At 30.9% G+C, this 12,689-nt stretch overlaps 1 protein-coding gene across 1 annotated transcript in view; it reads right to left on the bottom strand.

Annotated features, from left to right (window-relative positions):
* Positions 1–122: 122 nt before the first annotated feature.
* Positions 123–12,689, bottom strand: part of LOC106457797 (polypeptide N-acetylgalactosaminyltransferase 1-like) — a 30,349-nt gene continuing 17,782 nt past the window's right edge. Inside the window, exons 5-10 of the mRNA XM_013917245.2 lie at positions 11,177–11,294; positions 10,166–10,351; positions 5,470–5,604; positions 5,035–5,148; positions 2,697–2,837; positions 123–2,126 (exon numbers count right to left, since the gene is read on the bottom strand). Coding sequence (XP_013772699.1) covers positions 1,977–2,126; positions 2,697–2,837; positions 5,035–5,148; positions 5,470–5,604; positions 10,166–10,351; positions 11,177–11,294 — 844 coding nt within the window. The 3' untranslated portion in view covers positions 123–1,976. The remainder of the gene's footprint in view (positions 2,127–2,696; positions 2,838–5,034; positions 5,149–5,469; positions 5,605–10,165; positions 10,352–11,176; positions 11,295–12,689) is intronic.

Here is a 12,689-nt window from a genome sequence, read left to right on the forward strand (position 1 = left end):
TAATAGTGAAAGACTAGAGGGAAGGCAGCTAGTCATCACCACCCATAGCCAATTCTTGGGCTACCCTTTTACCAATGAATAGTGGGATTGACCATCACATTATAATGCCCCCACGGTTCATAGGGCGAGTATGTTTGGTGGGACGGGGATTCAAACCCACAGATTGCGAGTCAAGCACCCTAACCACCTGGCCATGCCAGGCCAAGAAAAGTTGAAAAAATTTCTTTAATGTGAAATTAACCAATAATACAATCAGTCAACCAAAGATAGAAAACTGATCAAAACTAGACTATCTCTCTTGAAGCCATCCAAATAGTTAGAAGATTTAAATCTTAACTGGTTGAGAGCTAAGACAAGAGTATAACATGCCTGTCTTTCTAACAGGAAGATAGAAGTAAATCCTATCCAAGGTCCTGTGACCATAAAAAAGTCCTTTTCAAGACTTCCTTGTTAGAGATTAGGGGCAAAACAAAGAATGTAAACTAACTAGGAACTAGTATCTTTTAAGATTAATTTTCAAAAAAAGAAATATTAGTACCTAACTGGCAATCAGACTTAGGTTATTTTATATCCTAGTAACTATAACAACAAAAAGTGAAAAGATATTTGGATAAAAGCAGTTAAGTATGAATTTGGAACATCTGTTCACAGGTGTACTAATTTGTTAAATTAAAAAGAAACAGTGCTAACGTGATCAGTAAATCATTAACTATAATAATATTTAACATAAATAAGAAGGGTTAAATAAACAACAAAAAACACAGTTTCATCCATCCCAGCCAGAAACTAAAGGCTCAAGATGCTACTTAAGAAATATGTTAGAATCAGCTAAGATGAATGGGACAGTTAAGACCAACAACTTGTGTATCAAAAATAGAAAAGGAGTTACATATTTTCAAATATGAGACTAATATCTTAATATCTAACTCTTATTAACAAGTATTAGATCAGTGCAATAATAAAATATATGTGTTTGTATCATTTCATTCGAAGCATAAGTCCGAGGCATCAAAAATTATAGTTTTCTACAGTGATTATTTCTATTTCAAAGATATGTACACACCTTTTACAATCAGTAGATTATATAATAAAGTAATTATAATGTTAATGGAACACTAATTTGGACATAACAACAGATATTTAATAGACATCTACAAACATGATTTCTACTTATAAGGTAGATGACCATTAATTAATCTGTGGGATAAATTAATACTTGGGTTTTTTTTGTTAAATTTATACAAGTGACTCAGATTACAAAAGCTGCAGTTTAAAGCACATTCAACTCCTTCAAGATGAAAAAATCAAACCAATGCTGTTTTGAACCATACACCAAACATTGTTCTCTTTCATCATATAAGAATATTTAGTGTTTCCTCAAAAGTTTCTTAATAGTATAAAAATAATTAAGATCACAGTTGTAATTAGTTTGTTACTATACAGCTACATTTTTTCAGGAAGTTTAAATCTTTGTGTATTAAGTCATTTAATGAAACTAAAAAACAGCTTCGTCCATTAACTCATAACTATCAAGTTGATTGAGATATTTATTACTTCAGAAATGTTTATCCTAAACCAGAACTTAAGCTGTCAGCCATGTAATTTTGAGGCAGGAAAATTTGTTCAAATTATGCAAAAACACTGGAAAGCCAAGTTGTAACTGCTTAGATTTGAAGGATGTTTTCTCTCAAAATTAGGAGTTTTTAACAGTGAGGTTAAAAAAGAGTTTGGATTTAAAGAAAATCCACTTTTCATTTTTTGATAAAAAGAACAGTTTAGTAGTATTACTAGTGCATGATTGGTGTCAAATTTCACAACCTCAAGACGTGCACCATCAAGTCCTAGAAACTACCAAAATTTCACGATAAATACATCATCAAAATATATATATTTGAAATATCGCCAAAATGTCCACGACCAAAGCAAACATGTATATTTCAATAATTTCAATCTTCTTTTCAGTTATGACTCTCCTGTTATAGTTGTGGATTGATGTCCATGTAGTTATCAAACCACCAGATCTGAGAATGAGTGCCCCCACATTCTGCTAAGTACACGTACGTGGTTACTTTGCTTCCCATAATGCTTAGACATTTACCTGTTGCTCCATGGATGATTGATCCACCCTGAAAGTCATAAAAATTAATACATATTGTCTGTTAGCAACAGATTCATCTACATCAGCATCAAGTGAAATATTCAGCTAATACACAATCTATTAAAAATAACCTATGCATGTATGTATATCAAAATCTCCCATTTCATGTTGAAAACTGTAATTCTGAAGTAAATGCATATTGCTTGCTTTAAAAAAACAACAACTCTTCTTGATTTCATTCTTGCACACAAAACATATTCTGAACAGCATTTCTACATAAACATATTTCTTCTAGTTTGAACTTCTTCACACTTCAGTATATTTACAAACGTATCTTTTAACATATTCAGCTACGTCTCCAATGTTTGATGTGCCATTTTGGTTTAAACTTTACTTTCTTTCCACACACATCTCAGTATTGGCACAAGTCTGTGTGATTATAGTTGCCTTTAAATCAAGTAAATGAAAATCCTGAAGGATCATAAAGTACTCTTCAATGATGATTATACGTAGAGAATATTATGGAGTCATAAGATTGATATTATATGTTAATTACACATAAATATTATGTTAAAGCACAAAAATCACATAAATTTACTTTTGTATGATGCCATTCCTGGCCTTGTCTTCTACCATGACACTTCACCATCATGATAATTTTCTGATGGGAAGTGTCGTGAGACACTTCTGCACAATTTTCTTCCTGTCTAAGTTCATCGTTAGAAGAAAGAGCAAACACCTAGAAAAAATAACAACAAAAGGAATAGAAAATATTATGATTTTAAAACAAGTATTGCATTATTCTTACACAAAAATAAAACCAACAGAGGCAATATACAAAACTTTTGTAAGAAAGTACCAAATTGCTAATATTTATTTTCAAGTAAATCTGTGAACCATTCTGAAAATGATCTTATCACGAATAGTGCAATGAGGTTGTGTGTGTATTTATTAAACAGAAAAGTGACAATCATATTGTAATTCTAAATTCATATTTACTATTATGCATAATAAAATCTCTAATAAATGTTATAGTTACCAAAATATCAATTCTTATACCAGTCTCTTGTCAGCCATATCAATTTCTACAACACATTGACAGAAGTGGAGTATTTCCTACTTTAATGTTTTAATGGCACTTTTCAAGACTTAGAATTGTAGTCTCCTGGTATTAATCCATAGAAGACTCCACATGCGAGTCATATTTTCAGGTACTGATTTAATATTTTATTTATTTCCGATTGTTTGCTTAATAAACAAAACGTTGACTTTGCGAGTCATTTTGATCATGATCATGTGAAGATACACAATAAGAACAATCTATCTCTGTGTGCATACCAAGTTGGTAATATGACTTAGCTTTTTATTAATGGGGATTAAAAACTGGTATGCATATCTAAAGAGCTTATATCAGTGGTTCCCAACATGGGGTCTGTGAAGGTAATACTGGGGGGTTCGCGAGTTATTTTCTTAACTAAATAATGTACACAAGGACATAGAATAATAATATGTAAAAAGCTGTTCTATAACTGTCACAATTTTTCTGGCTCTCAAAAAGTATGTGAGAAAAGCCATTAAAACGAGTTAATAAAAATAGTTTGTTGGGTAGATGGAATCTTTCAAAAACATGGGGTCCATGGAAAAAAAAGTGGTCCTTAGTGGTGGAAAGATTGGGAACCACTGGCTTATATGATGATGAGTTCAATAATTTTTCCTCAAGTTTCATACACCAAATTAAAATTAATAAGACAATACTCACTTGGTATGTAACAGTATTACAGAAACTGGAGAGAAAAAGCCTTTGCCATTAAAAGTTTGTTATTAGTATTATATATGGTAAAAATTAAAGGCATAGCAATATAGCGATACAAGCATCCTATTGTGAAGTCGTGACACGAGTGTTTCGATACATCGTCTGATACAATTTATGTATCTTCACTACACTAAATTTGGCAAGCTTTCAGTAAACATTTTAAGTATTTTGTACAGAAAAAATCAGAATTTCTAATAAAGTATTTTTGCTAAAAATTAAAGATTCAATAAAGAAAGATGAGTATTGAGTACTACCTATCATCTTCATTTCTATTATCAAAAACATTGCATGCAAAGTAACATAACAAATTAACAATAACAAAAATACAGATAATTTTTTTTATTTTACTTTTCTTGCCAGCTGCCATTTAGTTCATCAAACCCGAGAATTTGATAAAGCACTGTAAAGAATGAAGTACTTAAATAAGACAATGTTAGTAATATTGATAGTATATTACAGACAAGACTGTCAAACTTTGAAACAAACCATCTGTAAAACTTCTGTATCTAGATACATATGGTATTGTGGCATCAAAATTTAGATGTGTATTGTATTGACTACTACAATGAGATACACACCCCTAATAAACATCATTTCTTACATAATGATCTTTGATGGATACTTTGAAAATGTAATTCAAAATATAACATTTATATTGTAAATAATAACTACTGATAAAATATTTTCATTTAAATTATTCCCTAGAAAGCCAACTAAATTAAAACCAAGGTATCTGAAACTGTACATTTTATGACTATAGCTAAATTATCAATGAATTTCTCTTGTAACATTCAACAATAATAAAAAAAATGTTACAGTCTCCATGAAAAACATTTTGGAATCACATGATAACTGTTAGCAGACTAATATAGTCCTTGAACAAAACTGAATGGCTTATCTCTGCTCATGCTATTTTTGGCCATTAAAACTAGTCAAGGCATTTTCATGCAGTGGCATAAATGTTGGCAGATTTTATTAGACATTGCTAAAAATTCTCATTTAGAGCATTTATCACATACTCTGTCAGTTTTAGAACCTAACTAAATTATTTAGCTAGCTAAGTTATTTGTACACTACCTAGCTCTAGCATTAACATTCTTAAAATTTTAGAAACAATTTTTACTTGGTTCATTGTAACACCCTTCTGACTCTTGCAGTAGTAAAGTCCTAAGGCCTCAGCTTTGCCTTCCTTTTGGTTCTTAGTATCCAAACAGAGGTTACTAATAGGGTTACGAACCTTTAAACAAAAGAAAATAAAAGCTATGAGACATAAAAAAAAAGGATCACATAACACAGCAAGGCTACCAGTTTCATAGACAGTCATTTTTATTTTAATAATTTTTTTTATGTGAAATCAAACAATAACTTAAATTACACTTATGAAAATATATTGATTTAATCAAAACAGTTAAATATTCATTTCTAATAAAGTAAGAAAGCTTACGTAATAACTTTTTTAACTGAGAAAGTAAGCTAAATTTTAAGATTAATAAATTTTGTTTTGAAATGATTATACATAATATTTATACAACAAAAACAAAGCTAAATAAAAATATACCGTTCCAAAAGCAAAAACATTTTGATCCACAATAAACTTTTGAGGATACACATTCTCCAGATACCATCCAAAATCCTTGCACTGTAGCTTGTGTTGAAGCTCAAGTCTTTTACTAATATCCCCATAGTTGACATACTGAAATATTTAACAAAAAAAGGGAATGAAAAGTATAACAACATAATTTTCTATTCTCTAAAGTATATTTGGATGTTTCCAAAATCCCAGTAAGATTTTTCATTTATTTGGTCTTTATCCAACAGAAATTTGCAGATTTATAACCACATTTTGTTTGCCCTCCCACATTTTTTATTTAGTTTTATTAAACTGAGATTGTGATACACCCTGTACACTCACAATTAAATATGAACTTATATATATAAAAAAACTGATTAATGCATCATTCATAGCACATATAATATGTAATAAAAAAGCATAAACTAATAAATAAAAACTAAAAATTCCCCAAATAATTTTTACAGTGCAACTGTAAAATTAGCCAAACAAGTGAACAATGGATATATGAACATACATTATCAATTTTTTGTGTCAGTCAGGTAACATACCAAAGCCATCCAGGATCAGTTAAAAACAATTTTTAATATTTTATGCATACCTATCTCCATAAATCTAGACACTGATTAGTAAATATTAAATCAATATTTACATTATTTCCAAAGCTAATATAATCATTCAGTGGTAAAGCAGGAACTTATTTTGAAACACCTTTTATGTTATAGTATTTTGGCAGTTGTGTAACGTCGAAACATGTGGAGTCATCAACTTTTTGAAGGCCATAGATAGGCATAAATAAAATGTTTAATTGTGTACCAGTTTAACGTTGAATATTATTTATGATTTTAACCTTTCATGTTGTCTTGAAAATCAGTTTTATCACTTCCCAAAAATCATATTCAATTCAAAAATAGAAGTAGAACTGACATTTAAATTTCTTAAAACCCTTTAATATACTTCTTATACAAATAAGCATAAATGGGTATTGATTTATTCATTGAAATACACTAATTATGTAATTATTCAGTAGCCACAGTAATTATTAACAGTTAGCCACTGTTAAGCAACATTTATTTTTACATTTTTATCACAGTCATAGCCAATCTAATCTACTACTGGTGAATGAGTTGCTAAAATCTGGTTCAGTAAATCATTCTTCTAATTCTTTACATGAAATACTTTATTTCTTGCATATACACCATATTTCTAACTTCTTCTTGACTTTCTAAAATGTTTCAGATTAATCTGCCGTAACAGGTTTTTCATAAAATGTGGATCCAAAATGTTCTTCATCCAAGGAAGTGACAAGCTTCTTTTTTACTGTTATATGACACAAGTTCCACAGCCTACTAAATATCACATTTTGTTTTCTGAAATCATACTAAAAAGGCTTTTCTTTTTAACAACCAACTATACAACATAGAAATTATGATTATGCCTTGTCCCATTAATAATACAGAAAGAGCTTGACCCATTTTAAATTACAGTACTTTTTCTACTAATCATGTAATTTGATAGTAAATTATTCAAGCTTCCTAAACTATCTGTTTTCAGTTTACTATATTAATCAATATTTAATTTAGATGAAAAATTACATGATTAATAAAGTGAAAACACATGAACTATTAACTACATTTCTATCTGGATATCCTTACATTTCAGAACAACAAAACAAAGTCCTAATTTGTAATGCCAGTTTAACAGATATTCAAGCTTAACTTCCTTTAGCTGTGGGCTAGAATGACTGTAATTGTAATTGTTTTTGGGCTCAATCTTATGCAAAGACCTTGGATTTAAAAACAAGGAAATAATATATATATAGACACACACATGTATGCACAATAGAATAAGAGAAACATCTAAAAATGTTATTTTAGGGCTTCTCCACAGATAAGGTGTTTCTTACTAGCTTTCAACTTACCAATTAACACATTTTTACTGGAATTATCATTAACTACATTGATCAGAGCTAAATTTTACCCCAGTAATTACTACAGCTAACTTAATATACCATTCTTAATATAATGCATTGATCCATCTGTTGTGTACAATTTCTATTAACAATATTCAAAGTCATAATACCAAAAATTACTCACAGTGTTTGGCCAGCTTAGGAGATTTATGTTTGTCTTAAATCTGTAAACTCACCCAAAGATTCAAAACAATCCTCATAATAAAAGATATATAATCCCAAATTGAAAAATAATGAGCATAAATATATTATATACAGAAATTAAACATTTTATCCAGCACTGTTAATGAAACTAATTTAATGTATGTAAAGAATACAGAAAAACTTGTTGGTTTCTTTATGCAATATCACTGATTCCATGCCCCTTGAAAATCATGATACGAGTATACACGTAACACCATCTACTGACCAACGAAAGATCATTACATACCAAACATTTCAACTTTAGAATAGCTTGATATTTTGGATAAATTACTAAGACAGACTTTAACATTTTCCAACACTGAAAATGTATTTCTGGTAGATACCTCTTCTGACACAAAAGCTTTCCCGATTCAGTGCTGCCCCCTATATGCACAATTTTTGCTCACCACTAGCCTTGAAACTCCCACATAAGATCACACATTTCCTCGTAATATTGCCGTGCTGTTGCATGCAATAGAAGTGTGACGCACCCTCCTAGCAAAGCTGGCTCCCTATATTATGATTGTTCAATCATCAATTCAAAATCAGATAAAAAAGGCACACCAAAAGTGAGGAGGATGGGTGGAAAAAGTAAACAGAAGTATCTATCAGAAATACATTTTCAATGTTGGAAAATGTTAACATTTCGTATGATACATTACCTCTTCTCACGTACTAGCTAGAATCCCACACTGAAGTGGTGGAGGGATCAGAGCAAAAGTTACCTAGATGAGCCCCCTTCGGAAAGTGCCAAACCTAAAGTGTGGCAACCTATACCATGAAAAGATATAGGGGCACACCCATGGGAGACCACACCTCATCTGGACCAGGGTACATTCTTTGTCCACATTGAAGATGTGCATCATTAAGTAGACCAGAAAACAAGCACAGTCCAGAATCTGTTTACAAATTATAGTCATGCTAAATGATATAGTGTGGCTAGGGTGCATCAGACCGTATGTGGTGAGTCTACTACAGTCCAAAAACCAGGCAGTATTGGGTATTTTCACCTGGTCCATGGTAGAAGGAGGGTCCTGACCTCAATCCCAGGAAGTAAAAGGGAAAGTAACCTTTGTTTTGTGAACCAAGGGAGTGCTTTTGTGTGCTGTAACTGCACACATCTAACACCAGGCCACCTGAAAACCCAATATCCAGGTAGAATCGGATATTTTTCGCCCAGTTTGTAGTAGGAGGAGGGTTCCTACCAACCACATGAATGAGGGCTTATGTTTGCTGGTACTACATCTATCCAATACTAGACTGCCCAGGAATTAACATCCAGGCAATGGCAAGATGGAGGAAAGCCAGCCAGAGAGGTGAACTGTATGTGGTGGGTCATCTCCAGTCCAAAATGTTGAAAGACAAAAATCCAACATTTAATATTTCCATAACAGGTAATATGTGTGTGTAGATCCTTCCATGAAAAAATGGTTATATCTGAACAGTTCACTATAATAATAATAATAATAATAATAATAAAATAAAAAAAAACAAGTGCCAAATCAAGATGTGATGATTTAACAATCAGTATAGAGGAAGCCAGCTGCACTAAGAGAGTATCATACTCCTATTGGTTGAGAGTCATTACATGCTCATTTACATGCTACAGTGCAGCAATATCACATGGAAACACATTATCTTAGGTGGGAGTTTCAAGGCAAGTGAAGAGTGAAAACTGTACATATAGATGGCAGCACTGAATCAGGAAAGCTATTATGTGAGAAGAGGTAACAATCTTATCAGAAGTTAGTGTTTAACCACAGAGTTGGGTAGTGGAATGATACAGTTAGTACAGCAAAAAACTAATGTTTATTAAGATAAAAAACTATGTAATAAATAGTAAAAATATAATACTCCAAAGAGAATAACTAAGTTAAATGAAATTAAAAGAAAATTAATTTACTAAACATATTATTAGCTGTGTCTTACACAACTAATCTGTCTTTATCCTACATGCACATGATCAATTCACAGAGTGCACAATCTGACGTAATAAGTTAATTCCTAACATTAGCCAAAATGTATATTCAATAATAAGATACGAGAAAAATCGCAGGAATAATAAGACTTAAAATTTTTTCCATTTGCAATGTAACAGATCTATCCCAAAATTTCCTAATGAAACCATGACACTGTTTACCAATATTGAATCTCATCCTTGTATCTCATCTTTCAAGAAGACATGAAACCTAAGTCTGAACTTATTTTTTGCAGTTTCTACATTTGTTATGAAATCTTAGGCTGATCAAAACATCTCTAAACTGTGATAACTCTTTTAGTAACAGAAGAGTGAGTAAACACTAAAACCCATTCCTTTAACAAATACAGTTTGTTTCTAATTGCAAAAGTATTTAAAAACCTTCTATAAAATAAACCCAAAATATGTTTATGATCACCAAGAGCATTTCAACAAAATACCTTACTCAGATTTTAGTAACCTTAAAAGATTACAATTAATCTTGTTCGCAGGGGCTAAAATGTCTATTATTACTATTATTATTATGTTTTTTACAAATTACCATGCATTACCCTTAGATTTGGTCTATGCATATAAAAGTATCTCTTATAATCATCCATCCACACTTCAACTGTCCTCATAATGTTGATTGTATAAGCATCGTTCTTTCCAGGGAAAGAGTAGGGGTCGAACCTACGAGAAATGTGACCCACGTGAGAACAAGGGATGATTTCCAGAGACCCACCACACATCCAAACCTATATGCATAAAAATAAAAGTGATCAACAGAGTCGTATGTTTAAGTGATTTAATACTTAGCTACTGACATGACTTTGTGCTTGTTTGTATTGTTTAGAGAATATGATTTATACATTTGACTATTAACTGAAAAACAAAGATTATTATTTTGAAGGGACATTATAATAATATGCCTATATAAAGCTTACTGTTTCTGACATCAAAGGTTCAGAAATATTTTATCACATTATTTTTTTGATAATCTATAAAATGTTTTTACTTATTAATAAACCAAAATCCCAGGAGTACTTGAGGACTTACAAGTCCTCTTTTGCCCCAGATGTGGAGAGATAAAGAAATGTGACACAAAAAACAAAGTATTTCAACAAATGGAACCCTTTTTGGGGAAGGGATCTATAGATCCTATGCCCAACTAAATTCTGATGAGGGGGAAAAACTGGAGTACCCAGAGAAAACTTACTTTCATTAGTTTTTTTTTTGGGGGGGGGGGGGCTGATTAATTTCCAACTAGTGCCTGAGATGTTTACATGATAGATGTTACTGCTGAAAAAGCTGAAAGGAGACTACATGAAATGTATATAGGTCAGTGAGGAAAACTATGCATGGTAAACATCAGGTCTGATACATTTACTTATAAACACTTAGTCTGATATATCCATTTATGAACATCAAATCTGATATTTTCACATATAAACATAAAGTACAATATCTTCAGATTTTAAAAGTTTTAAGAAATATGGTCTTTAAACTGCAAATGACTTGTTACATTTAAGAATATTAAAATGTTATCTAACAAAAATTTATAAATGCATTTCAATTCTTACCCTAAAAGACATCTCTAAATTTTCACCACCACCTATATTCATTTCTTCATCATAGCTTCCAATCTCCCAAAAATAATTACGATCAACGGCAAAAAGACCATCTGCCATTGTTGGAGTCCTGTAAAATACAACAGTTTAATTTGTTTTAGTTGGATTTTAACTACTTAAATTATTTCAGCTTAGATCTTATAAATATTTATCAACTTCATTTCCAAACTAGGAGGAATATTATGTTAGTCAAAATTCTAGAGTTACATTGCTGAACTAAGGTATATCAACAATCACTAACAGAATGCTAATATTAGTTACACTGCTGGAATTTACATTTTCTTTAATAATAAATGAAAAAAAAAAATCCCTCAAAATGATCTGCTTCAAAAGTAACCTTAAGTCCTTATGTCCAATAAAAAAAACAATTAACAAAATTTAGTTCATTTACTCAATACTAATTACTACTTGCCTGAGTTTATGGATAAGTTTGTTTTGTAGCAATGTTAACATAACATCTATGTGACTATTAAGTTATATTTAATTTCAATGCTTAGCTTAGGCATAGTCTTACTTTTCAAGATTATGATTATGTTTTTTGGAGTAACTTAATTTAAAAAGTTAAAATGAAAATTTAATTCCTTTGCATGGTCTTCATTTCCAGTCTTTTGTGTATTGCAAACACAAGTGTCTACAATTAAGCATTGAAGGCTGGCAGAACTAAAACAATTCAATCCTAAGAGCAGAGCATTTCTTTAAACTCTACTCCAAAATAATATTAAACAAGAATTTTCCAAACACTTTTGCCTGGAGCATTCAAAGCTTCTGAAAATCAAGAACCTTTACCAATAAATAACAATCATAGTGTACACAAGTTTCTTTTTTTCAGTAGTTTAAAATCATAGAAGTTTGGAAAACATTTTTTGCTCCTACGTAAAACATAAAAGTAAACTAAAGTAAGACTAATGCCACCTTACAATACACACACCCATGAGTAGGAGTAATTTTTCAAAAACCTCTTTGAAACTATAAAACCTGTATATGCCTACCATTCACCACAAAAAACGATTCCAATCATAACAGCTTCAACTGCACAATTCAAACACGTCTGACGTAGTACTTTTAAAAAAATGAAAAGATCCTGATAAGTAATTAACAATGACCATCCCTTAAAAGCCCAGTCAGCTTCTTCCAATTAAAACTTTTTGTTTAGTTGTACCAGCTTATCAGGGTTTGACTCCTACAGAAAATAGTAAGGACAACCACCTGGATGTGTAAAGCTAGCTAGTATCTTACATATTTTGATTATTTTATAATTAACCATGTAAATTGCTTCACCGTTTATTGAACAAATCATTTTTCTCTTACTTAAGTTTTTCTATTCTATAACAACTATTGTTTTTTTTCACATACTCCATCACTTTTCTAATTTTCTAAATTGTGATGACAAACTACTGAAGACAAATTTTATTTAATCTAAAATATTCAAAATAAAATCTGTTTATTTTTACCATCACATTCAACT

Source organism: Limulus polyphemus, unplaced genomic scaffold (assembly GCF_000517525.1).
Source record: "Limulus polyphemus unplaced genomic scaffold, Limulus_polyphemus-2.1.2 Scaffold374, whole genome shotgun sequence".
NCBI classification, from domain to species: Eukaryota; Metazoa; Arthropoda; class Merostomata; order Xiphosura; family Limulidae; genus Limulus; species Limulus polyphemus.